This window comes from Camellia sinensis, chromosome 9 (genome assembly GCF_055761805.1).
Source record: "Camellia sinensis isolate YWXY chromosome 9, ASM5576180v1, whole genome shotgun sequence".
Lineage (NCBI taxonomy): Eukaryota > Viridiplantae > Streptophyta > Magnoliopsida > Ericales > Theaceae > Camellia > Camellia sinensis.
Genome location: NC_138969.1, coordinates 47,281,891 through 47,309,141, shown reverse-complemented (window position 1 = coordinate 47,309,141; position 27,251 = coordinate 47,281,891). Strand labels below are relative to the sequence as shown.

Sequence of the window (27,251 nt, the reverse complement as noted above, 5' to 3'; positions counted from 1 at the left end):
GACTTATTAATTTTTTACAAAAAAAAAAATGATAATTTATAATATATAAATATTTGCTATGTTGTCAAACCACCCCGCACATCTAATACAAAAAATAAGGCATTCAAAAGCATTGTTGATTTGTTTCAAGGAGGTGGATTCTCTTCCATCCATTTGGACTGGATGGGGTTGTTTAGGCCCGTGAAGTTTATTACGGACTTTGTTTCGATCATTTGAATCGTTTATTTTATCAGGTATTTTTTGTATTTCATCTACAAAAAAAATTAAGTTGATCCAATAACTACAACTTGTTCAATTTATTATTTTTATCATCAAAAAAATGTATGGTCTATTTTAAAAACACAATTATTGTCTTTTTTTTTATATAGTGAAAAAAGGATAAATTGAATAAGTTACAGTTATCGGATCAACCTAATTTTTGTAAATGAAATACACGAAATACCTAACAAAATGAATAGTTCGAATCATTAAAATATGGCCCATATTGGGTCTTACGAGCCCAAACAGCTCCCTTCTGAACTGGAAGGAATCCTCCTCATTATTTCAATGACAAGATCATAGATAAGATAGGACCCTCAAAAAAATAACGAAATAAAAATTATCTTAATAAATTGACTAAATTTCATGTTTAGACAATAAAATTTTTATTTTATAAAATAAAATTGTCACATTATTTTGTAGAAGATTCGTACAAAAATTAATATTTTGACAATTTGTCGTTTGAAATATGTAACAATGTACAATTTCACATTGCAAAGCCAAGTATATCAGACATTAAGGCTTCGTTTGGGAAGTGAGTTCGCTTTTTGGCTTTTTAAATTTTTTGGCTATTTTAGCCTGGGGTTAAAAAGCTTGATTTGTGAAAAACTTTTGACTTTTTTGATTTTTTTTTGTGAGAGAAAGAATGTAATGATTATGAGTTAGATGTGATATTTTGTTTTATTGGACAAAAAAACCTATTTTGTTTTTTTGTGACTATTTTAACCAAAAAAGCCACAAAACCCACTTCCCAAACATAAGCTAAGGGTTTGTTTGGGATTTTTTTTTTAACTTGACTTTTTGATTTTTTTGATTAATTTAGCTTGGTTAAATTAGTTCTATTTATTAAAAATTAATATTTTGATTTTTTAATCTGAATTTTTTTTTCTTGACTTTTTATTTTTTTGTGAGAAAAAGTAAAATAATTATGATTTGGATGTGATATTTTGTGTTATTAATTTTTTTAGCTAATTTTATCTTTCAACAATACTACAGACTCCCAAAAAACACAACTCCACAACCCTCACTCACTTGTGATTGGTCCAAGAAGGGAAAAAAAAGCACATGATTGATCTACATTATTTTAGACATTATGAGGGTCTCCAACTTTGAGAGTTCTGAGTATTTTTATTTTATCTTTTTATATTATTTTGATCCTAACTTAAATCCAATTCACTTGTCAAATGAGGACTAAAATTTGATTGAGATTATAAAACAAATGATTGAAATCTAATTTTAGCCAAAAATTATCTGGTCAAAAAAAAAAAAAAAAACCCAAAAATTAACACAAGTCAAAACTCAAATAATTGATCCCGTTTTACCGTGAAGTGGTCTCATCTACGCACTTCAAACATTGCATATAAGACAAAGCCACTATAAACTATTTTATATGCATGTTATATATATCAAATAAGGAAACTTATCCACTCAGTTATTTTTTTGATAGGTGATTTTATGGTAAATTAAATTTGTGTAATATGAAATAAAAATGTTTAAGATTCCCTTTTTTTTTTTCACCCTCTTTGACCCCTCTTTTTCTTATTGGTTGGATTTTTTTTTTTGTTTCCCTTGTTCTCCAATCACCACCTGCCACATGTGTGTGGGGGAGGTGGTGGGGGTAGTGATTGGAGGGGGTCTCCCTCACTCCTCAATATGAAATTTATATATATTGTTAGAATAAGAGAGGGATGAAATAATATGTATTGTATTGAATGTATTTATCCTATATAATAGAAAACCTGTATATATAGGCTGAGAAAAATAATCTTACTAGAAACAGAATGAGTACTTTATAAGAAATCTAATTATGGTTATTCTCAAATATATTTAGGAATATATACCATATATACATCAATATCCCTCTCAAACTTAAGGAAGATAAACATCTTGAGTTTGGAGAAAGAAACTAAAATATGAAATAAAACTAAAAAATAAAATAAAAGGCAAATAAATTACAAAGTCTGAATGGGAATGCAAGGATACTTGAGATAGATTAGAGGATGAAACTAATGCCGAGAGACAGTTTATGGTCATGTCGGGCAGAAACTAATGCTGGGACATGAGACAATTTATGGTCATGTTGGACCGTTGAAAGAACTGGCCGAAACTAATGCCGAGACAGTTTAAGGTCATGCCGAACCATTGTAGCAGCTAATCGAAATTAATGTTGGGACAGTTTAAAGGGGTCATGTCGGACCGATGTAGAGAACTGGATGTCAGTATAGTTTAAAGAGGTTATGTCGGACCGTTGTAGAAACTAATTGGAATCAATGTCGAAACAATTTAAAGGGGTCATGCCGAATTGATGTAGAGAACTGGATGTCAAGACCAACAAACGTGATACACACATAACTTCTAACGTGGTGCTAAATGATGATGGTAACAGATGACTAAGTGCGTCAGGAACGGCTTGGATTGTGCGCAAGGTGCAACTTAAGTTGTACATTAGAAAAGGTGGCTTGGATTGTGCGCTAGAGAGGGTGGCTTGAATTGTGCGCCGGAGGGGATGGCTTGGGTGATGTGTCAAGGGACGACTTGGGTTGTGTGTCAAAGAGGGCAACTTGGGTGGTTTGCATGGTGTATAACCATACTAACCATGATATAGGTATAATTTTTTTATTTTTTTATTTTTTAGAGGAAATACAATTCATTCAATACAAAAAAAAAAAGAAAAAAGATTGTGATTACAAAAAAAATATATGATAGAGATATTTAAGATATGAATAAATTAGTGGATAGAGGAAGAAATCACCACGAAGCGATATAGGAAAATAAAATATGGTCGTAAAATGGGTTGAGGTCCGGTGGGCGGTCAAGGTAAGGCTACCGCCCGATGAAGCGAAATTACTAAATATTTAATCTAGTTCTAATACCATATTAGAATAGTAGAGAGAAAGGAAATAATATGTATTGTATTGAATGTATTTATCCTATCTAATAGAAGGTCTGTATATATAGGCTGAGAAAAAGAATCTTACTAAAAGCTAACTATGAGAAAGTATATCCTACAAGAAAACATATCCTACAAGAAACCTAACTATGATTATTTCCAAATATATTTAAGGAATTAATACCTAACACATCTAAGAGTATATACCATATATACATTAACCTACAGAATAATTTACATCATTGATAATTATAGATAATTTTTAAATGATTAAGTTTGAATTACTATAATATCACTATGTATATATATATATAGTTAGTAGAAAACCTTAAACCCAAAACAAATCCAATTGCCATAAGCTGCCATGGATGTTCTTAATATCTCAGTCGCAAACACTTCCATAGCTTTAGCCTTTGCTTCAGTCCTACTTCTCTACTATTTACTACACAGATCTAAAACTTCCAAGGCAATTTCACCCCCAGAAGCTGGTGGTGCATGGCCGATACTAGGCCACCTCCACCTCCTCGGTGGCTCTCAACTACCCCACAAAACCTTAGCTTCCATGTCCGACAAATACGGACCCATTTTCACCATCCGCCTCGGCCTCCACCGAGCTGTGGTGGTGAGCAATTGGGAGATAGCCAAAGAATGCTTCACCACCCACGACATAGCAGTTTCGTCTCGCCCCAAATTCATCGCCGCTGAACACCTCGGCTACAACTACGCCATGCTCGCGTTCTCCCCATACGGCTCATACTGGCGCGAGCTCCGCAAGATAATCTCGCTCGAGCTCGTTGGTCACCGCCGGCTCGAGCAGTTCAAGCACGTCCGAGTCTCCGAAACCGACACCGCCATTAAAGAGCTTCACAAGGTTTGGAGAGAAAAGAGAGATAGCTCAGGGACGATTATGGTGGAGATGAAGCAGTGGTTTGCGGACTTGACTCTCAACGTGGTGGTTAGAATGGTCGCCGGAAAGAGGTATTGATATTGATATTGATAGTGATTGACGCAACATAAAACGTAAACAGTAGTAAAATCGCACACCAAAATAAAAATTAATTCTTGAAGAGGAAGAAAATAAATGAAATAAGAAAATTAATCAATGCGTTTGGTTTCAGTTTTTTGAATTAAATTTTTTAAAAATTGACTTTTTAAGTTTTCATAGTTTTTTTTTTGTTTTTAGTGAATATTTTTTAAATTTTAAACATTTTTTTTACTTTTTTAGATGCATCTTACTTAAATGTATCTAAAAAGTAAAAAATTTGTGAAAAAATATTTTAAAAAATTAATCAATACATAAAAATACAAAAAATGTACTGAATTCTTATATATTTTTTTTATATTTTTGGTATTTAGTGAATTTTTAAAAGATTTTTTTTTACAATTTTTTTACTTTTTAGGTGTATTTATGTTAGGTGTGTCTAAAAAGTAAAAAAATTGTTTAAAATATTAAAAAAATTCAGTAAAAATAAAAAAACACAAAAAATAAAAAAAGTAGAATTTTTTGAAAAGTATTTTTTAAAAAGTAAAAACAAGCAAAGTGATGTGTTTGGTGAGAGAATTTGTAAAGTTTGGTTAAATAATTTGTGAGGAGACTTAGAAAGATAAAAGGAAAAAGGATATAAAAGTAGGGGAAATATAAAGCTCGTTTGACATTAGCTAATATTGTTAATTTTTTTTTTTTTTTTGTGTTGAGATTTTTGTAGCTTGATTTTTTTAGTCTTGTTTGGTTTGATTTTTTGACTTTTGTAAGAAATAAAGTGTAATGATTATAGATTGAATATGATATTTTGTCTTATTAATTTATTTATTCTATTTTTGTCATTTTGTATTTTTTAAGTCTCAAAATAATAATTAAACTAAGACTAGTATATATATATATATATATATATATTTTTTTTTCTCTCTCTCTAAATCCCTAATCAAATACAGTGCTTACTAAATCCCTAACCAAATACAGAGGAAATAAATAGAAAAGTAAAATCTTAGTCTTAAACAATAATTCTAACTAAATACTAAATAATAAAATAAAATTTATAACTTTTAAATTTCAATCTACATCAGGTATTTTGGTAGCGGTAGCGGTGGTGATGACGAGGAGGAGGCGCGGCGGTGTCAGAAGGCGTTTAGGGATTTCTTCAAGTATTTGGGGCTGTTTTTGGTGTCTGATGCATTCCCATTTCTGAGGTGGTTGGACTTGGGTGGACATGAAAAGGCCATGAAAGAGACTGCGAAGGAAATGGACTGTCTTGTTGGGGGTTGGTTGGAGGAGCACCGTCGCAAGAGAGATTCCGGTGATTCTAACGACGAGCAGGACTTCATGTACGTGATGCTGTCAACTCTTGAAGACACTGACCTTGCTGGGTACGATATTGATGTCATCAACAAGGCGACGTGCTTGGTAAGTTTTCTTCCTCTGGGCCAGGCTCGTTGGACTGGACCGGTGTAGTGAAGATTCGTGGACTTGTGACCCATTTTTTTGGTGGTTGGTGATATGAAGTTTTCATCTTATATATTTTTGTATATATTATTACTTACAAAATTAAATTGATCTGGTTAACATTATTATTTTATTTATTTTTATAAATAGTAACAAAGTATGCTTTTCAAATAGATTGTCTATTTATCTGAAAATAAATATTATAAACTTGCGTAATTATGATTCCAAGTTATTTGTTTTAATATATAATTTATACACGTATATTTATACTATAAATAATTTAAATTATTAAAATAAGATCCGCATTGTAAAAGTGTGTTATAAAGTATTTATAATTTTAAAATCTTTTTAATTTATGCAGTAAAGGTATAGGTTGACAACATCCTAAATCTATATATATATATATATATATATTTTTAATTTGGAATTTAAAATAAAAGGAGAGGGCTTTCCCTAGTTGAAAAACCCAATTAGAGAGTGTTATTGGGCCTCCGTGAGTTCACCACAAAGCCCATATCGATGATCCGAGCCAATCAACATGTAGCGCTTGTTAAGTATTTCATCTCTGCAAAACATTACGTTGATTGTATATCGATAGACACTAGATCAAATCACATTAGTATCTACAATTTATTTAAAAAATCATACTTACCGTTAACATAAATGTGATTTGATCAAGTGACAATCGATATCCAATCAACATGATTTTTTTGTCGAGATGAAGTACTTAACGAGTTTTACACATTCAATAGTTTGGATCATCGATACGGGCTCCATGATGGATCTACAGAGGCCCACCAATATCCTCCAATCCTATTTGAATTGGAGTGAAACCTAACCTAAAATAAAAACATGTCAATATGATTGTTTCATAATTATCCATCATGAAATGAAGGGGATTCATATCCTTTTTAATGCAATTATATGTTACTAATTTTTTGGTCCCTTTTTTTCTTTCAGTGTTATAAATCTTCGGTTCTTAAACTTTTTTGTTTTTTTTTTTCTCTCTTTTTTAAACATGACAATATAAAATAGAAGATTCTTTTCTTATGTAGTTTATTCCAAATAATAATATTTTATATTATATTATAAAAAGATGTTTTTCTTTTTGAGCTAAAGAAATTTCAGGTAAGCGGGCCCTCGTTACAAAGTTTCTATGCTCTTCTCTAGTTATAAATAAATAAACGTGAATCCGGTGCTTATCCTTGCTTTATTTTCCACAATAAATAATGGGACAGCTGGCCTCCAGCCCTTTATCGGACTGGATAATATCATTCGGTCTGTGGAGTCTACCATGAGTTTTGTTTTGATAATTCAAACCAATCAATGTGTAGAATTTGTTGAGTACTATATGTCTGTTAAAAAATTACATTGATCATATATCAATAATTATCTTATCATATCAGTATTTTGTCAACCGTTAATTTGTTCACCGTTTATTTTTTTTTATATAAAACTAATTTGATCACATAACTATCGATATCCGATCAACGTGATTTTTTTACAAGCATATAATACTCGACGAGTTCTATACATTCAACAATTCGGATTATCAAAACATGACCCGTGGTAAGCCCCCACGGGTCGAATAGCACTGTCCAATTCGATTAAGGACTGGAGACAAGCTGCTCCCATAAATAATCAACCACTAATACAAGACCAGTCAAAGGTTTTTAGTGAGAAATCTAGTTGGCCGATAAGGATCAAATTATTTTGTCAAATTTTCTGTTCACACATAATTTTCTTTGGCACTAGTTAGCAAGTGTCCTATGTGTATTGCTTAATGTTAGGAAGTATGTAAAAATTCTCTACAGAATATAAAAATGTTAAAAAGTGTCTCGAATTCAGTAAAATTATACTAGAATTAATGAAAAGTATATTATACCCTAAAAACACTTATTAGCAAGACTGATATTTTATTAATAATTTTTTCGTCATTCCAAGTTGAACATGGTGTCAAACACAACCAAGTTTCAAATGATCATCACACTCAACACTACTCAAATTGCCTATGGGCACTGCCTTTTAATTTGCTAATAGTTGCTGGCTTTACGATTTGTAGGTTTTGATCACTGGAGGTGCCGATACAACTGCAGGAATGCTGACATGGGCACTCTCATTACTAATGAACAATCGCCACGTGTTAAAGAAAGCTCAAGAAGAAGTGGACATCCACATCGGTAAGGAAAGACAAGTGGACGAAACAGATATCGAAAAATTAGTATACCTCCAAGGCATAGTTAAAGAGACATTAAGGTTATATCCAGCAGGCCCATTATCAGGCCCAAGAGAATTCACAGAGGATTGCATTATTGGTGGATACCATGTCTCCAAAGGCACACGCCTAACTCTAAACTTATGGAAGCTCCAAAGGGACCCAACTATATGGCCAGAGCCATCGGAGTTTCGACCGGAGAGGTTCCTTACAAGCCACAAACATGTTGATGTCAAGGGTCAGCATTTTGAGTTGATCCCCTTTGGAGCTGGAAGAAGGGTGTGCCCTGGAACATCATTCGGCGTCCAAATGTTGCACTTGGTGCTAGCTAGGTTTCTCCATGGCTTCGAGCTTTCGACTCCATCCAATGCACTAATTGATATGACTGAGAGCGCTGGACTAACAAATCTCAAAGTCACTCCACTTGAAGTACTTGTCACCCCTCGTTTATCTCCTAATCTTTATTAATAGCTTGTCAACTATTAAAAATAATAATGTTATTATTTTCACAAAATATCGTCTCAAAAAAAAAAAAAAAAATACAAAAAAACACAAAAAAATCAATGTGTAGTTTAAATTCATTTTTGATGTAAGTGGTACTCAAAATGAATCTAAATTCCATATTGATTTTTATGTGCATATTACTGTTTTTTTTTTTTTTTTTTTTTTTTTCAGGGCATGTAAAAATATTATTGTGTTTTTTTTTTTCAATACATGTAAAATTAGCGAAATTAAAATGCTGTGTGAAATTAACAACCTATGGCCCTTGCTAGTTTAGAACAGTGCCAATTGCATGTGATTAGAATAGGGTAGTTATCAGGGCAAAATTAGGAGAAAACTATGAGGGGTTTATGGATCTTCTGTTTTTGTGAAAAACTATATTTACCATTAATATTTTTAAAATAGATATCATATTTTATATATAAAATAATTTCCTAGTACAAAAGATATGTATCACATTCTTTTACCATCTTACATTTTTATTTTTATTTTCTACCCAAAGTTTTTTTTTTTTTTTTTTTTAATCTTATTAGAGATAACTTCTATAGTATTTGATTTTTTTATGTGTATATATATAATTTATATATCATATTATATATATATATATATATATATATATGTGTGTATTTGTATATATAGTAAAAAAATTATTTATCTTTAACTCCTCCAATGATAAAATTCTACTTCCATCTCTAATAGTAATATCTTTTTTTATTCTACATAATTGGACTTTGTAAACGTTGAAAGGTAGGTAAAAGATTTACTAATTTTTTTTGTTTGTTTGTCTGTTTTTTATGACGAAAAAACTAACTAAAGGTTTATGAGCAAGGCAAGTAAATTTATTAACTTATCCAATGTTTTGTGCATTTCTTATTTTTTTCTTTTTTATTATAGAATTTTTATTTTTATATTTGAAAAAATCTCCAACACAAATACACAAATATTTCTTATTTTATAACCTATCAATTATAACCACATCTTACATTTCATGCAAGTGTCAACCAAAAAACAAATTGGCCTTTTATTGTCTTAAAATGAAGCTCTATGTAGGTTAGCCGATTGACAGAATTGCTTTATATCTTCTCTCTTTTCCTTTTCTCTAGCACCAATGCAAATCAGAGTTGGAACTGAAAACAAATCCACTTTCAAGTTTTCCTTGTGAAGTTAATTAGAAAATAACATTGATAATTTGCTTGAGTATAGATAATTCTATACAAATGTGTTCACAAATAGTTTTTCAATAGTTCATTGTCAAAATAAATATTTAACCACTAAAGAGTAACCAACCTTCTCCACAAAGCAATCCTCAACCACTATGTCTGAAGTTTGATTCTTCTTCTAGTAAGTATTTGTAGTAAAGCTTCATATAATTTTTCTATCCAGGTGCACGTAGTGTGCATCTTCTCAAATACCCCTTCTTTTTTTTTAAATGGCTAAGCATATGTGCATAATATTATAATTTATTTAGCATTCAGGAGACTTGATCTTGAGGTGATTTTTCATTGGGTATCGTTTTATTTTGCCGGAAATTATACTTTTAATTGACCACAGCATCAAAAGGGAAGCAGAGGTTCATTCATAATTTTTTAGAAATTCAAATAGCTCAAAACCCTAATAAATTTGGAAGAATGGTATATGCTTAAACTTTAGAAGCAACTACTACTTGGTTCCAAATCACAGGAGCATAATGAATCCATGCATGAATTTTTGAACATATCTGGCTAAAAAATTCTAACAAATATTTGCAACATCACAAATGATTGTAAAATCAGTTCCCATTCTTTATTAAATTTTATTTCTATACCAATCTCTAAACAAAATCCGGCAATCAAACGACTTTAATTGTGCCAAGCTTATCAGTGCCACCAATGAAACCATAATAGCCTAACAATTGACAGCAAAATGACAATATATTCACAATAAAAACATTTACAAGGGAAATTTTAAAAAAAAAAAATTAGCACTGACAAACCAACAATACACTAACAACCATTCCACCAAAATCACATAGCCACTATAAGAAATTAAGATTTTAGAGACAAATTTTTAGGGGCAAAAATAATTTGTCTGCAAAAATTATACTTTTAAGAACAAAATAAAGGAATTTTGAAAAAAAGTATATTTAATCATATTATTTCATTTTTGAAACAAATCTATTTGGTTGTAAAAGGATTAGTGACATTTTACCTACAATTTTTGTTGGTCCCCAATAAACTCAACTAATACATTATTTTATTTTATTTGCATTCTTGAACTTCAGTAGTTGGGATTTCATTCAAACCAATTAGAATTGTGAATAATATAGAATAGAATTGTGATAAATAAATCAAAATTCTATATCATAATATATCGTATTGTTATATTCTATAATATTCAAGTTCTCGTGAAACTCTTTTTGGTTGTAGATTGCGGAGGACAAAGTTCACCAATTGAATTTTTCACTTGAACGCATTTTTCTGTTGTTAAAGGAAACAATCACTACCTAAAAATCAAGATTTAGTAGCGGCCAAAACTGTCGCTAAAAGCAGGAAAAAGCGTCGCTAAAAACTAAAACACCTTTACCCGCGGTTGCAATAGTGGCGGCCAAACCGCCGCAATAGCCCTGTCGGCATATCCTTATAGTGACGTTTTTCGCAAACGCTGGTATAGTTATTTTTATTGCGACGGTTGATGTAGTGGCAATTACAAATGTCGCTATATCTTGAATGTACCAATTACTTGCTAACTTTATAGCGACGGGTCGACTGTTGCTATATCCTTCACTTTTGCGACATTTTGTAAACCGCTGCTATATTTTGACTCTATTCCATCAGTTTTACACTGTCGCTATAACCATAGAATTCGTTTCGAATTTTATTTACAGCGACGGTTATTAACCACTGTTATAGGCTATTTTTTTTTTTTTTTTTTGGAGGGGGGGGGGGGAGATGAATAAAGTCATAAATAAAACGACAAAAAACTACAAGATACAAGGGGTATACCCTAGGAGCTAACCAACTATACAAAGACACATAAACCAAAAAAACAAAAAAAGACAATTTAGACAACAAAAACCATCATGTTCACACACCACATAAGCAAAGAGCAAATGAGGACAAGAACAAGGCAAACAATACAAAAAAAAACCTAAGAGCAACATAACCTGGTTACATTGAAAAGATCCAAACATTCTTCTGCATTTTCATAATCCCAAAATATCCAAAACACCTTAATTAAAAGGTTCATTACATAAGCCTGTAATACAAAAAAGATCCAATGTTTCTAGCAAACTAATAGCCCACACCATAATCCAAAAGAAAAACTTGTCACATAACAATAGTACTCAAAAGTATTACTCATGACACCATTTTATAAAGATCTCCATGAAAAATATAGCGATCCCGGGTTTACCCTTGTTGTACAGTGATCCGGACATGTGTCCGTGGTTGAGGGTAGTTGTTTATTATCTTGTTTGCATCCTTTTTACTTCGTATTTGAGTTATAGGATGTGTTGGGCAGGTTTGTTACAGGTTTGTTGAGTTTAGAAACCAAAACTAGTTGCCCAGGTTTTAACCTGTCCGCTCGAGCGGGGGTATTGGCGCTCGAGCGGGGATTGCACCCATCCAGTGTTTTCTGTGCAGTGTTGGACGCTCGAGCGTGGTATTGGCCGCTCGAGCGGGGTTACGTGAGTGCCGCTCGAGCGGGGAGTTGGGAGCTCGAGCGGAGACCTGGTTCTGCAGAAGTTCTGGGAGTGTGTATTCGCCGCTCGAGCGGGATTGTTGGCACTCGAGCGGGAGTCTGTGAGTTACGCTCGAGCGGAGTGTTTTACGCTCGAGCGGGGCGACTGGGTTTAAGTTCCGTGTTTTGACTTTTCAAATCACTTTTTCACTTTCTCTTCTCTCTCCTACTTTTCTAAAAACACCATTGTTGAGCCTCTCACTCTAGAACTTTACCTTCTCTCTAGGTTTTGATCTAGTAGAAGTGATTTGCTCATCTTTGGCCTTTACAAAAAAGTTGTTGATCGTCGAGGGCTACATTTTAATCTGAAAATTTCGAGATTTGGAGCACGTTGGGTTTTGTCATCTTCTCCTTTGGGGCTCCGAATTTGAGGTAGGGATATCCTACTCCTCTCTATGAGTTTTGTCTTTAAATTTTAGTATTTTGAGATGTTGGGGTTGGTTTGGTAATTTGGTGAAAGTTTGGGGGCTTTTGTGTTATTTTACAAAAGTTGGGGTTTTATCCATAATAAACCTAGATGCATGTTTGGCATAGAGAAATGGAATAAATGTTAACTCATTGATGAAAATGGGACCTAAGGGTTGAAATGTTAATTATGGGAATTGACCTAATTACATTGTTTAATTAATTGGGATAATTAATTGTGAGAAATGAGGAAATGAAATGTTGATTGAATATCCATTGTGCATTTATTTTCTGTTTAGAAATAATTGCTTTGGGCTATCGGTGGAGGATAGTCGTGATTGTTGTAGACAATGCATGATGATTAGGCAAACGAAAACTAATCAATGGAATGTGTCATGGAATTTGACGATTGATAGAATACATTAACTACATGTATTGAGTGATTGTATATAGAACCAATGTGTTTGTATACGTTATGTGCAGAGGAGAAGATGGGGGATGTACTCCGCGGTTTAGGAGAAGATGGGGGATGTACCTCTAAACCGGATAGTGTTGGGAGAAGATAGGGGATGAACTCCGTAGATACAGCTCATATGCTTGTCTAGAGAAGTGAAGATAGAGCTCATATGCTTATCTTTGTGAAGTGTGGATATAGCTTATATGCTTATCTGTGGATATTGTTGTTATACATATCTGTTGAGAATGTGAATATAGCTTATATGCTTATCTGTGGATATTGTTGTTATATATATCTGTTGGGAATGTGGATAGAGCTTATATGCCTATCCGTTGAAAAAGGGAAAATGAAAGGTAACTTGGACTCATAAGGCGTATGCCATAAATATGTGATTTATGTGAATGTATCAGTGTTGGCCATCTATCAATTGCTAATCTTTTAGTCATTGTTCATGGTTGGTTTAGTATATTTCTACTGGGCTGTGGCTCACCCTATATGGGAATATCATTTTCAGGTACAGGTAGCATGCCACCTCCAAGGACATAGCTTGGGAGGCTAGAGGCGGACATACTTTTGTCGTTTTACTTTTTGATGTATTACATGTAAATTCAGGCCAAGGGCTTAATGTGTATGAGTTAGTACTCTTTTGTTGTAACCAAGTGTTAACTTGGAAAGCTGTAAGCCCATAGGGCATTTGCTTTTGTTGTTAACATGTAATACTTTTGTAATGAAACTCTGTTGTAATAAAGAATGTGGTTATCTCATATGTCAATGAATGTCTTATTTGATGGGTTTAATATTACTATTTTGAGGGCGCTACAAAAAATGTTCAAATCGAGAATTGACGTCCATTGTTTGATACTTCATATTATCTTATTTCCTGCAATAAAAATAATTGAATGAGCATAAGTATCATTTTCAATTTTAAAATCTATAAAGAAATTTAGACAACAAATAATTCTCGACAAGTCTTTTTTTTTTTTTTTTGGGTAAGTATATGGTTTACATATAAAAAAATAAAGATTACAATGAAGTTGAAGATCATCAAGCCAAACATTAGTAGCAGCCACCAAATCAAGCAACCACTAGCAACATCTAAGGGTCTATTTTTAATTGTATATTACAGTTTGATACGTTGCTGATATTCAAATTTGTTCGATTTTTGCCCAATTCTCTATTTCATTGGTTTGTTTGGTATTTTTACGGATGCCAATAAAGGAAGCAAAGTAGAGAAGTCAACCTATCAAACCCCAATTTCTGTCCAAACTAACTAACTAACAATTTATTGGTAAAGAAGTCATTAACAGTGGTTCTAAACTTGTGTCAATGTATGTGTATTGCAATGATGACTTACCTCGATTTGAAGGTTGCATTTCATAACTCCCAAAAGAGGATCTTTGATGTGTTCGTGGAGAAGCTTGGTCCGGAATGACACTAGATCCATCTGTCGCCTAATTTATACAATAAAATTTACATAAGTATGCATAAATTTAGAAAATGATAACATATGATAAACACATCATATAAAAGAATATGTTATATGTAGTTATACCTGCAAACCACTAGAACTATGTCTCTGACTCATCAAAAATGCTACTTGCTCTTTTAAAGAGTTTATTACAGCATCTTGAGCTTGCAACTGAATACCTTGAGTTTGCAACTGATCACCTTGAGTTTTTAGTTGTTCCTTCAACTCAATTATAGTGTCTTTGTCTCTCATTCTCTCTTCATCAGAAACCATTCTTAAGTGGTCAAAATTATTACACATGAAGCCATGCTTGGAAGGAGAAGGCCCAAATCCTAAACCTCGAACACGACCATGATGCTCTTTACCCATCACTTGGGAATAAATATCATTTGGTGACCAAGATATACGTCCACCAACATTTCCTTCGGAGCTACTTGGTTGTGAGCTCATCAAAGCTTCTAGTTTTTCCTATATCATAAATTTGGAGGGGGGGGGAAATAAGAAGACAAAGAGCGAGAGTGATTGTTTGCCACAAACACATTAGAATTTTGAAAATGTAACTTATTAAATGGGCATACAATTTTTGTAGCTGCTGCTTCATTGACTGGTGTCCCATCTTTCCTTTTGTGAAGCGGTATATATAATTTTGCTCGATCTAGTGCAATCTTATCTTTTTGCTCCCATGTAACAATCATATCGTTTGAGAATAAATTCATAATATAATGCGCTAACCAAATTGAAAATATAAAAGAAGGAATGAAGTTTGAAATACCATATCATATGCATGTTGTGCATAAGTTTTAGATCCTCCCGTATGTGCACTTGTTTGCTCTCGCCTGCTTTCCTTATTGGTTGCACTAAGTTCCTTCACTCATAAATGCATAACAATATGTTAAAAAAAAATTGATATAATGACATTGTATTATTTGATAGAAAACATACATCTATGCATACCTGCCCTTCCTTTGAAAACCAATACGCGACAAGGTCAGCATAGTGCTCACGGTTAACTGCTAAAGGCGCAGTAGCTACTATCTGTGCTGCTGTCTTTGTCTCATCATAGTACTTTGCTTTTAAACTACATTTCCAATTTCTCCATTTCTCTCCCATTGACTTCAATGTTCGATGCCTAATCATATCCCTCCTCTCATCTTGAGGAATGGCAAACTTGGACTACAATTGTATGTTTTTTCATGTTATGAACATTCTTAAAATTATCAATACAATAATATAAACTAAATTTGTGCATTTCTTTGCCTAATTCTCATATTTTTACATGGAGATAATGAACCACACTAATTTCATACTTCTTACTTCTAGACGACACCTATATCCTAATACAGGAAAGGAAATTTCATACAATCCTAACAACAAACATATGTCCTAAAAAGATTTATTCAATGAAGAAAAGGCTCAGCAGTTATATAATCAAAGATTTGAAAATTGTGATCATTCTACATACATGCAAAAGTTAATACAATTTTCTTTACTACTGTAGTAGAATTATCACAAAATACTTGTAGTTAGAAAATTACCTCGATAATATTCCAACAATCTTCTTTATACTGATCTGGCACTTCATGCCAATTCTTGTACTTAATTGGGCATAAGTGTGGCTTCCTAGCAATGGTGCCTATGAAGCGACTGAATATACCACCCTCTGTAGAAACAGCCTGCAGATCCTTGTTGAAGGTGAGCATAATGCGCTCTTCTGGAGTCAAATTCCACACTTCAACCATACGTGTAATTCCCCGCGTGTTTCGCTTGGTCGATTCATCTATTACAATACAACAATGAAATATATCATGGAAGTTAAGGGTGACTTGTAATTTGTACCTCAACTAAAAATCTAATAATACCTGTACGTTGCATTTCTTCTTCCCTTAACCAGTCCTCATCTAAATCATCTTCAAACTGAGGGTTAACCTCTGATTCTTGAGGTTGAGGATGTGGAACATGTGATGGAGCATGTGAGGAGGGATGTGACCAACTAGGTTGTGAAGAGCCATTTGATCGACTAGGCTGTGAAGTTTCATTTGGCCGATTAAGCTGTAAAGAGGCATTTGAATGTCTAGGTTGTGAAGTTCTATTTGGCCAGTCCATTTGTGGAGACCCAATTGAGTGACTAGGTTATGAAGTTCCACTTGGTGCGTTAAGCTGTGAAGGGTTATTTGGTTGGCTAGGCTGTGAAGAGTTATTTGACTGGCTAGGTTGTGAAGAGCCATTTGATCGCTTATTTTGGGAATCATTCTCAAGATTGCAAGTTCTAAATCGTTTCTTTGCCATATCTTCTAGATAAACAATAGATGTAATTAATCAAACACAAAGATATTAATCAAATTAAATGAGCATTTATCATAGTATACTAAAGATATTAAAGAACATAAGCCATAGGAAAAGCTCATATACACCTCACAAGATTATTTTCTTTTTCTACTTCTAAGCAGATTTTCTGTACACAATGCATGGAAAGAGGAACAGATCTGTTACAATGGTGGATTGGGTATAAATTTAGAATCTTGGAATGGAAAATATGGGATGTGTTTCCTTTTGCTGCACTGTGGTATTTGTGGAGGGGCAAAATGATTGTAAGTTCATTGGTTCTCAACTAAGGGTGCAGTCTCTAGTAAATGGTGTTTGATTGTCTTGGTACGGTTGTAGGGGTGAAGAAGGTGCCAATCCAGAGTCTACTCTTGATTTTTTGGCAAAACACTGTCAATGGGCTGTGGTGACATTAGGGCCTAATGGATGCATTGCAAAACATGGAAAAGAGGTCAGTGATATGTTATATTTGTCTCCTCTTCCATAGTTTTGGTTATTAGAAATATTAATATATAACCTGGTTATATATATAAAATCCGTGGAACTTTGAAAGGTAACTATTCCATGGAATCTTATAATAATCTCTCTTTTAGTATATAGTAAGTCTACAAACACAGATCTAACTACAGAAACAGGTCTAAGTACAGAACATTAGCACTAAAAAAATCCACTTTTATATTTTTTTACTTTTTGGTAAGTAATAATAGAATTTTATTCCCTCTTTTAGATTGTTTGGGTTCCCGCAATTGGGGAGGCAAAGGCAATAGATGCCACTGGAGCAGAGGACCTGTTTGCAAGTAGGTTTTTGTACAGATTGGTAAAGGGGCTAAACCTAGAGGAATGCTACAAAGTGGGCTTATGCAATGGTGGCTCTGTTATTCGGGCTCTTGGGGGTGAGGTCACACCAGAGAACTGGCAATGGATGCATAAACAAATGCAGACAAAGGGCCTGACTATCCCCAGTAGTGATGAGTGATATCTCCTGTCAAACAGGATTTTTTTAGGGTTTGGGTAATCATTATTGCTATTGTTTCATGAGTCAATGTTATTTGGCATTAATGATAGGCCAAATCAATTAACTAACCATGAACTAATCAATATTTTCACAGACCATAAGATTTAAACACTGAAGCCAAGCAAAACTGTACACATTTTGTGCCTTTCTTCACCAATAATACTAACCATTTAGGTTCAAAGTATGAATCAAGGTGTGATCAGTAAGATAGATAAAGAGACATGCATGCGGATAAAGAACATAGCATGACAAGGTTCAACATAAGCAAATATAGCATGACAGCAGATAAGAATTTGCCTCTGTTCTGTTCATGTAAAATTGATGAACATTGAGAAAATCCTCAAGGTACTTTAAGTGGCAAACGTGGGGCCTAACCTGGGACCAATACCTTATTTGTAAGTAATATTCCTTTTTGTGGGACCTTTTGGTCATTTAAATTTTTTTTATAAAAACTGAGGGCTCTCTCATAGGCTCTTTTGATGTACATGGGTGGCATCCCCTTGATGCTAATTAATGTAGTAATTATTTACTAAATAAATAAATAAATGGTGTAGGAATTTACATAGGCTGCAATACATGTATACAAATATGTATGTGCATGTATACATATATTTATGTCTCGGAAGTTGTAGAAGTTCACTCTCAATTAGATCGTAATTTTAACCACCAATGGTTATATTCAGAAGATGCCCAAACAAAATATGAGGTAAAGAGGAATCTACAAATGTTAACTACATAGATCAAACCCAGGCATATGATGTCAGAGAGAGAGAGAGAGAGAGAGAGAGAGAGAGACCTCAAACAAAGTTAAATCAGTACCAGAAATTATGTTCCAGACAATTCCAGTGGCCCTCTCTATGCCAATATCTAATAAAGGTGATTGAACGGCATTTAATGCAGCATCTCTTGCTCTGGACTTTCCTACACAAGAACAAATACCACAAGATAACTTACAGAAGTTTGGCCACTCATCCTATTTCATCAGACTAAAACAAAGCCAAAAGCAAAATGTAGAAAAAAAATAAAACAAAAATATATCTGTCCATACATTTTCCTTTCTTGGCTTAATTAAGGTTACTTATAAACCAGCACCTGAACTGGTTCCTTGAAAACCAGCCCAGAACTGAAACACAACAAACCTGCTACTAGCAGACTAGAAGCACCAATGCAAACTTAGAACTCTGCAGCCTGAAGCTAATGCACACCCAAACTGGGGCCTAGTATTCCAGTAGAAACAGCAGCCTTACCACAATAGCAGTCTTCTACCTTACAAACCAGCACCTGAATTGTTGCCTTGAAAACCATCCCAGGAACATACCACAATAACTCGGATCTCACACCAGACCACAATAACACAGATCAAACAACACAGGGACAGATCAGAAAGAAACAGAAGTTAGCTAGACAGTAACCTTAGCCAAGGCAGACTAAAACCTGTTGAAGATGATGTACAATGTCATTGACTGAGTTACTTATATTACTTAATTCAGATAAGTATTCAGTGCTGCCTTCGACATATTTAATTTGTTATAGGAATTCATAATATTAAAATTTAAAACCGTAGAAAAACATTTTAAAAAAAAGGATCGTAATTCAAATCTAGCCACTGAAGAACACAATAAAAATTGATTTGGCCTATCATTAATGCCTTAAAAATCCCTAGGGATAGTTTGAGCACAATAATTTGACTAGAATTTTGAGCAGGCTGAATGTAATCATATCAAAATCGGACAGTACATAGTTCAGGTTAGGCAAGCACAGCACCAGCATTATGGTGCAGATGCCCAGAGGCAACACATTAAACTGCTCTGTAAGAAAGAGGCTCCAACACGTCCACATCATCCCAAGTGTTGTTAGTAAACTCCTTAGTTCATTAAACATAACATGACACAATAATAGTACTACATTCAGACAGGTGCGGACATACATGACTATACTCACCTCTCTTAGACGGATGCAGACTTCTTTCTTCTCAAGATATGATATACCTAGATTCGCCAACTAAAAGTTAAAACCAGAGAGAGGAAAAAAACATATTGTCAATATGCTGATTTGACAGTCCAAGTTTGTAATAACTATATTTAACAACAAACATTAAAATAAAAAACATGGGTTGCCATACATAAATGAAACTAAGAAATTTGAAATTTATATTCAAAACCAAATCATGTTTCAAAGATTAACATGAGAATAAATAAATTAAAATCAAACTAGTTGAACTCAATAGCTAGGCATCCTCATCTAAATCATCTTCATCGATCAGTTGGTTATCAAGTGGAAGTGGTATATTGATTGTCGTTCCATCTGTATCATTTCTAGCCCAATTGAGGTTTTCATTCGCATCCACATGAGTGTCTTCAACTATCATATTATACGGCTCGTTATCATAGTAATTGTCAACATCACCATCACCCAATTCAGTAGTACCAACATCAAACACATCCCTCGCTTTTGTTTTAACAACAACCAACCAATTTTCATGCCTTACATCTCCCACATAATAAACTTGTGTTGCTTGAGATGACAAGACAAATGGTTCATCATTTAACCGTTCTCCAGTATGTATCAAATGCGAAAAATTTACAAGGTTAAAACCATATTCATCTATCTTGTAGCCTCTACTTGTGTTCACATCAGCCCAATTGCATTTGAATAGTACATATTTCAACTTGTCAAAATAATTCAGTTCAATGATATCAAATAAAACACCATAATACATGGTGCCTCCTTCAGTGGCCACACAAACCCCACTATTTTGAGTTTTCTTCGCCTCCTCGTAATTTTTAATTCGGAACTTAAAACCATTAACAACATATCGTTTGAATCGTCTAGCTAGAGTGTTTGGGCCTTGAGCAAGCCACTTGATTTCATCAGTAAGTTGTTGCTTTCTTGTGTCATCCATAGCTACAACCTGATATATTATAGAATCCATTAAATGATTACATTAATCTCTATGCTAAAAATTGTATATGGTAATAGTATTGTTTAATAGCTACATACTTACATATGATCGAAACCACTCACAAAACTTTTCCATATGCATCTTATTAAGAACTTCATCAGTTAGACGACGCGGACGACTTTGTCTCTTTATATGCTCCTTGTGTTCTCTGTATGTTCATTCCTAACTTGTGTTACTATTGCAAGTATTAAAATGGGAAACTCAAACTTAATTATATACCATAACTCATAAATATTGCTTACATCCGATATGGTTGAATTTCATCATTGTTAAATAGCACATAACGATGTGCTTGTATCCATGACTTTTGATCAAGTTCGATATTCATTATTGCCCCTGTAGAATCTTCCACATTTCTTAAGGGTCGATTGAATACAGTTTCAATAGATTCCAAATACCGCGAACAAAATATTAAACACTCTTCAGCTATGTATCCTTCTGCAATAGAGCCCTCTGGATGGGCTTTATTACGAACATAAGATTTTAGTCGTTGGAGATACCTACATGAAAAACAGCATGATTATAGATTGACTAAATTGGATGTCATTGTGATGTGGGTTAAAAACACAAATGGATACAAGTTGTCACACCTAACCTCTCAATGGGATACATCCATCTATAGTGAACTGGGCCAGCAATTTTAGCCTCAGTGGCCAAATGGACGACTAAATGCACCATAATAGTAAAAAACGAGGGAGGGAAGATTCTCTCCAAATTGCATAAAGTCAGTACAATTCGAGATGCAAGTCGGTCAAGCTCTTCCACTTGCAAGACTTTGGAACATATTTCCCTAAAGAAACAAGATAACTCAATTAGAGGTGAAGCGACTTTTTTTTGGTAATGTTCCTCGTAATGCGATAGGAAGAAGTTGTTGCATCAAAATATGACCATCATGACTCTTCAAACCTATAATCTTACGCTGTCTAAGTTGGATACAACGTGAAATATTTGAAGCATAACCATCTGGGACTTTTACCCCTTTCAAAACTTTCAAGAAGTCATCTTTCTCTTTTAAAATCATTGAGAAGCAAGCTGGAGGCAAATATGTCTTATTGGAACTGATCTTTTGTGGGTGAAGTTCACGTCTTATACCCATCTCTTGTAAGTCAAGACGTGCCTTTAAGTTATCCTTTGTCTTCCCATCTAAATTCAACAATGTTCCATATACATTATCAATCACATTTTTCTCTATATGCATCACATCAAGATTGTGACACAATTTTTGATTTGCCCAATATGACAATGTAAAAAATATACTTCTTTTCTTCCATGGTTGTATCTCATCACCATCCGCTTGTTTCTTTCTTTTTTTGTTTTTTTCATTTGCCTTTGTCTTCCCAAATTTGTAATCAAGGTCTTCTGTTTGCATCATGATCTCAAAGCCAGATAGTATATCAGGAGCTGATTCTATTTCTTGTTTGCCATCAAATGATGCTCTATCTTTACGAAATCTATGATCTTTATCCAAGAAACGCCTATGGCCCATAAAACAATATTTCCCTCCATGTTTTAACCATCGAGAATGAGTCTCATAATTACTAGAAGGACATGCAAGAGCACCCTTGGTATTCCAACCAGACAAATCACCATATGCGGGAAAGTCATTTATAGTCCACATTAGAGCTATATGCATTTGAAAGTTCTCTTTGGAAGATATATCATAAGTTTGTACTCCAACATCCCATAATTCCTTCAATTCTTCAACTAAAGGCTGCATATACACATCTATGTCATTCGAAGGGGAGCTCGGACCAGGAATAAGCAGTGATAGGATAAAAGAAGATCTTTTCATGCACATCCATGGAGGCAAATTATATGGGACCAATATGACCGGCGATATACTATAACTAGTACTCATATTCCCATAAGGGTTAAATCCATCTGCTGCCAACCCCAACCTGACATTGCGGGAGTCAAAGGAAAAATCTACATATCGAGAGTCGAATGTTTTCCAAGCCATAGAATCGGCAGGATGCCTCATTATGCCATCATTTGTATGACCTTCAGCATGCCATTTCATATAAGCAGCTGTTTTTGAAGATATGAACAACCTCTGCAATCGAGGCTTCAAGGGAAACCACCGTAAAACCTTTGCAGCCTTTTTCTTTCTCTTTTTGGATGAAGTACTCATATTATGCTGCAAATCATTCTCATTTGTTGCCCACCTTGAAGCACCACAATGACACACTTCATCATTTGCATGTTCTTTCCAAAATAACATACAATCATTAGGACAAGCATGAATCTTTTCATAACCGAGACCTAAATCCTTAATAATCTTCTTGGCATCATAAGAGGCTTTCGGCAAATTTGCATCTGAAGGAAGCATATCTCTCAAAATTTGAAGCAACATTGTGAATGAGTGGTTGCTCCATCCATTAAGACATTTCAAGTGATACAGATGCACAATTGCTGACAACTTGCTAAAATTCTTGCACCCTTCATACAAAGGCTTCTCAGCATCTTTTAGTAAGTCGTAAAATTTTTGTGCCTCTTCATTAGGATCTTCTTGAGGTCGTTGCATGCTTGGACCTTGATCAGATGGTTCTGGTAAATTACTTTCTTCTGCATATTCATCTATATTTTGGGTGTGCATGGGAAACACGTCCCGCAACATGTCACGTATATCACCATACTCAGGTCGTATTTCTTCATGGCTTTGACTAGTTCTACTAGAAGTCGTTGCAGACATAATTTCCCCGTGAAGATACCAACAATTATAACCCGGACTAATTCCATAGGATACCAAGTGATCATGTACAACTTCTAGGGTCAACATGTATGAATTCACACATCTCATACATGGACATGAAATTGTTCCATCATTAGATACATTGTGAGAAGCAAACTCTAAAAATTCTTTAATCCCTTGCATATAATCTCTTGACAATCTACTCTTCTTCATCCAACTCTTATCCAAGTATAATTAACTAAATTGAAGTACCACGAAACAAAATAAAAAGTTAAATATATTATATAAAGAGTTATCTATACTAATATAAAAAAGCACTACACAATTTAGTGTAGGTACACATAATTGAATTATTTGTATATGACTTTTCATGTATATCTTTTCCAAAAATTGAACTATTTTATATTGATATGTTTCATTTTTTTTTTTATTTGTTTTCTTTGATTTCATTTTCACAATTTATGTAGCATTATAATTTTTATGAGTTATGATTTTTTTTACCCTGTCAACCCCATTTGATGGAACATAAGGCTTAGTTTGGTTTCGTTATGATTTTTTATTGTCTTTCACGTGCACATGCAAATACATAATGCAAGTTTGGTTATTGAAGGTTAAGAAAATCTCTTGTACAATACATTATATGGTTTAAACTCCATGATTAAATTTAAGTATTACATAATAGATAAGAAAAATCTCTAATATAATACACTATTTCTAAGAAAATACTACAATTCTACCTTAGTACATAAATTTTTTATGAATTAAAGGGAAAACAATAACATTGAAAAAGTAATCTACACTAAACTTGTGGCACATCGATTTGTGTCCAGATTAGGGATTCATCTTTTATTGGAGTAATTATAACATGCAGCATTCTACTCACGTAATGTATACAATGTACACGTATAGTTTTTTTAGTATCTGTGTTTCATAGTTAATAATGTGTCAAGAAAACAATCAGCTGCAAAGCTAAAGCTAATAGCGAATGGGTCCAACAATATATATCAAACTCTCAAACAACTTCAAGTACTGTATACATAGTTCATTTCTAATCTCGTTCTTCTTTCGTCAGTTAAATCACATTCTTCTGCAGCACCATTTACGCACGTGACAAGTAACACCAAAGTAAATGATAATAAGCAGACACTGATGTGAAAGAGAACTGTATAGGAATAGATGACATCAAGATCATCAAGTTCTAGACACTAAACAGAAACAACTTAACTTGTAATATTAAATGTTTAGCACAACCAATATCAAGAAAATTAATTCACAAGAAAGTCACTAATTAAGTGCTTCCCCTCCCAAAAAATTAATATTTTTTGTTCGCAGATACATGAAACAAAGAAGTAATAAACCAATAAACAATTAACATTATCCTCAAAAACTAACATTCCAATCTTGCAGCAACAGATTCCAACACTAATTTCAATCAAAGCTCACAACATAGCAGAGATTCACAGCTCAAGATGGCATAAATAACATACCATAGTGCAAAAATAGTAACCGACAGTGGTAAAATAAAATGACATCATTCGGAAGAAATCAAAAAGCTGCCCAAGTCTCCCAAATGGATAACTCTCAAACAGCCTAATGGATAACTCTCAAACAATGAAACCCAGTTGTGCAACCAGTACACCAGGAGCAGCCCCATTGCAGCTGCCCCATTACACATCTGGATGTACCCAAAGCATCAATGACAGCAGACCAGTGCAGAACAGCAGCACAAGCCACAACCCCCTTACTATTAACACTACCTCCCACCCTTACAGTCATGCATAACAGAGTATAACAGACAGTTGAGAAGCCAAGAATTCAGACCAGTTGCAGGACACACCAGAAAGCATAATACCCATTATGCACACTAGAAAGCACACCAGAAAAAATTTGAATATTTGTATTGTTTGAATATAAATTTCAAACAAAAATAAAATATTTGAATATAAATTTCAGAACAAAAATAAACTACAAAACAAAAATGAATGGTGTCCGCAAATTTTCTGTGATGTGCATCCCAGAAATTTTTTCCCCCTGATTTGAGTAAAATTTCCCCCTATTATGCTAGCTCACAAATAAGAGTGCCTTGGTGACAAAAAGAAATATGGTTCTGAGGGATTGTTTGTCTTAGCTAAAAAGTCACTAAAAAAAATCATAAAATCATAAAAAAGGTCAGAAAATCCTTCCATTCTCTCTACTATTTGCATGTTTTTATATAGAAGTCAAAATCATTCCCAAACACTAATTTTTTTCACCTCATATTTTAACTAAACAGACACTAAAAAGTTGATTTCCAAACAGACCATAATTTCTATGACAAATTATTGCAAGTGTTTGAAGAACTAAAAGTGGTTATGCAATATATCCATCAGGACATGACAAGCCATAGCACCCACAAAACATCCACAACCTCAAGAAGACAAAAGCTGAACTTTATATTTATATGTTAATGGAAACATCTAGTGGGTTCACTTTCTCAAATAATAATATAAGGAGATATATGTACATGAGTATCATTTATGTCACCATTGTTGTTCCAGAAAGAAAACTCTTTGTGCAAAATTGTAACTTTTTTTGTTTGAGAAAAACAGTGGTTTTGGCTGCAATAAGTTATTCCATGTTAAGTGTTTCTACAAACTCTCTGTTGCAGTTGACTTAGTGGTGATGCATTCTCCTTAGTATTCTTTTTTTTTATCATTCTTAATTTTATTTCCTTTTTCTTTTTTCTTGGTTTATTTTTCCCCTTGACTCTCCTTAATGGAGGTAATTAAATGGGATAATCTGCCAAGGTGTTATAGTGATTGGGTTGATCTCTATGGCCCGTTAATCTCAATCTTTGAATTTTTGTTGAACATATTACTGGTTAATCTCAATCTTCTTCAAATTTTCATTGAACATACTATAGATGAACTGATTATCAACATATAGTGTTAGCATTTTATTTTTAAAAGTTCTCAAATATCATATGCATCTATTTAATAGATATATAACAACAACCATGGGAATTCCCCAAAAGAGATAGTCAAGGGATGTCTTCTGGGCTCATTGCTTCCCAAAGGGGCTAGTCAAGGGATGTCCTTTGGGTTCATTGCCCCTTGTAGATTTCTGATGTGTGACTCGGCACATGGAAATCCAGGTCAGGGTCAGTACATACATATATTGAATACCAACAATTTTTTTTTTTCTATTTTCTAAATTATTTTTCCAAATTAAAATCATTCAAGATGTTCATGAAATCCTTCAAAGTAGAGAAGTTTTAGAGATATTAGAAGCATTGAATGGAGTGGCAAGTCGTTAGATTAACAATGAATTTCATTGACCCAAACTTACCGAAGACAGTATAGGAAAAACATAAACAGAGATAGTAGAAGGGAGAATGGCAGAGAGATAAACCGAGAGACAAGAAGAAAGAAAGGGGCAGAGAAAGAGAAACAGAGAAAGCAAACTGACCTTGAAATCACAGTGGGAGGATGATGAATGCTGCGGGGAAGGATGAACGCCGATACGTCGCCGCGGGGGAGGATGAACTCTGATACTTCGCCAAACAGGGGTGCTGGATTAGGGCACAGTTTTAGATGAGTTGAACGGTTTTTTTTTTTTTTTTGACTGAAATTCTGATATGTTATATATCCACTCCCCACGGAAAAAAAATCTGATTTCGCGCGAAATCAGAGTTCGATTTGGCGGGACTCTATTTTGATTGGCTTTTTAGTAACGGTTGTGTACAAACCGTCATTATTAAAAAATATATTGCAGCGTTTTAGGCAAAAAATGTTACTAAAAATTTAATTTTTAGTTGTGGTTAATAACCGCTACAATAGCCCATCTATAGCAGCATTTTCTAGGCCGCTGCAATAAAAAACGCTGCTAAAACTTGATTTTCTTGTAGTGAATGGTAATCTATGTCAAAAT

The 27,251-nt window shown here is 33.8% G+C and overlaps 2 protein-coding genes and 2 long non-coding RNA genes across 4 annotated transcripts; 1 reads left to right on the top strand and 3 right to left on the bottom strand.

Moving 5' to 3' along the window:
* Positions 1-3,379: 3,379 nt before the first annotated feature.
* LOC114277421 (cytochrome P450 CYP82D47-like) lies at positions 3,380-8,559 on the top strand. The gene is made up of 3 exons (XM_028219321.2): positions 3,380-4,126; positions 5,213-5,549; positions 7,651-8,559. Exons 1-3 carry the CDS (start codon positions 3,513-3,515, stop codon positions 8,269-8,271), a joined length of 1,572 nt encoding a protein of 523 aa, XP_028075122.2. The 5' UTR covers positions 3,380-3,512; the 3' UTR covers positions 8,272-8,559.
* Positions 8,560-14,233: 5,674 nt separating this feature from the next.
* LOC114277082 (uncharacterized) lies at positions 14,234-15,218 on the bottom strand. The gene is made up of 4 exons (XR_014341075.1): positions 15,124-15,218; positions 14,930-15,021; positions 14,436-14,819; positions 14,234-14,334 (listed from the first exon to the last, which is right to left on the bottom strand). It is a non-coding gene; the product is annotated as an uncharacterized LOC114277082 (long non-coding RNA).
* Positions 15,219-16,454, bottom strand: LOC145789224 (uncharacterized). The gene is made up of 3 exons (XM_082888966.1): positions 16,211-16,454; positions 15,887-16,128; positions 15,219-15,524 (listed from the first exon to the last, which is right to left on the bottom strand). Exons 1-3 carry the CDS (start codon positions 16,452-16,454, stop codon positions 15,219-15,221), a joined length of 792 nt encoding a protein of 263 aa, XP_082745092.1.
* A 32-nt stretch (positions 16,455-16,486) lies between these two features.
* LOC145799016 (uncharacterized) lies at positions 16,487-26,907 on the bottom strand. Its single transcript, XR_014340990.1, has 3 exons — positions 26,790-26,907; positions 18,485-18,609; positions 16,487-16,639 (listed from the first exon to the last, which is right to left on the bottom strand). It is a non-coding gene; the product is annotated as an uncharacterized LOC145799016 (long non-coding RNA).
* Between the last annotated feature and the right edge of the window lie 344 nt (positions 26,908-27,251).

Bases quoted from the DNA above. Each gene is read 5' to 3' on its own strand.
- LOC145789224 (XM_082888966.1), bottom strand. From the start codon at position 16,454: ATGGACTGGCCAAATAGAACTTCACAACCTAGACATTCAAATGCCTCT. The intron at 16,129-16,210 runs GTATTATTAGAT...GTATTGTAATAG, and splicing joins AGAAGAAATGCAACGTACAG to ATGAATCGACCAAGCGAAAC. The intron at 15,525-15,886 runs GTAATTTTCTAA...ATACAATTGTAG, and splicing joins ATTGTTGGAATATTATCGAG to TCCAAGTTTGCCATTCCTCA.
- LOC114277421 (XM_028219321.2), top strand. From the start codon at position 3,513: ATGGATGTTCTTAATATCTCAGTCGCAAACACTTCCATAGCTTTAGCC. The intron at 4,127-5,212 runs GTATTGATATTG...AATCTACATCAG, and splicing joins AGAATGGTCGCCGGAAAGAG to GTATTTTGGTAGCGGTAGCG. The intron at 5,550-7,650 runs GTAAGTTTTCTT...TACGATTTGTAG, and splicing joins TCAACAAGGCGACGTGCTTG to GTTTTGATCACTGGAGGTGC.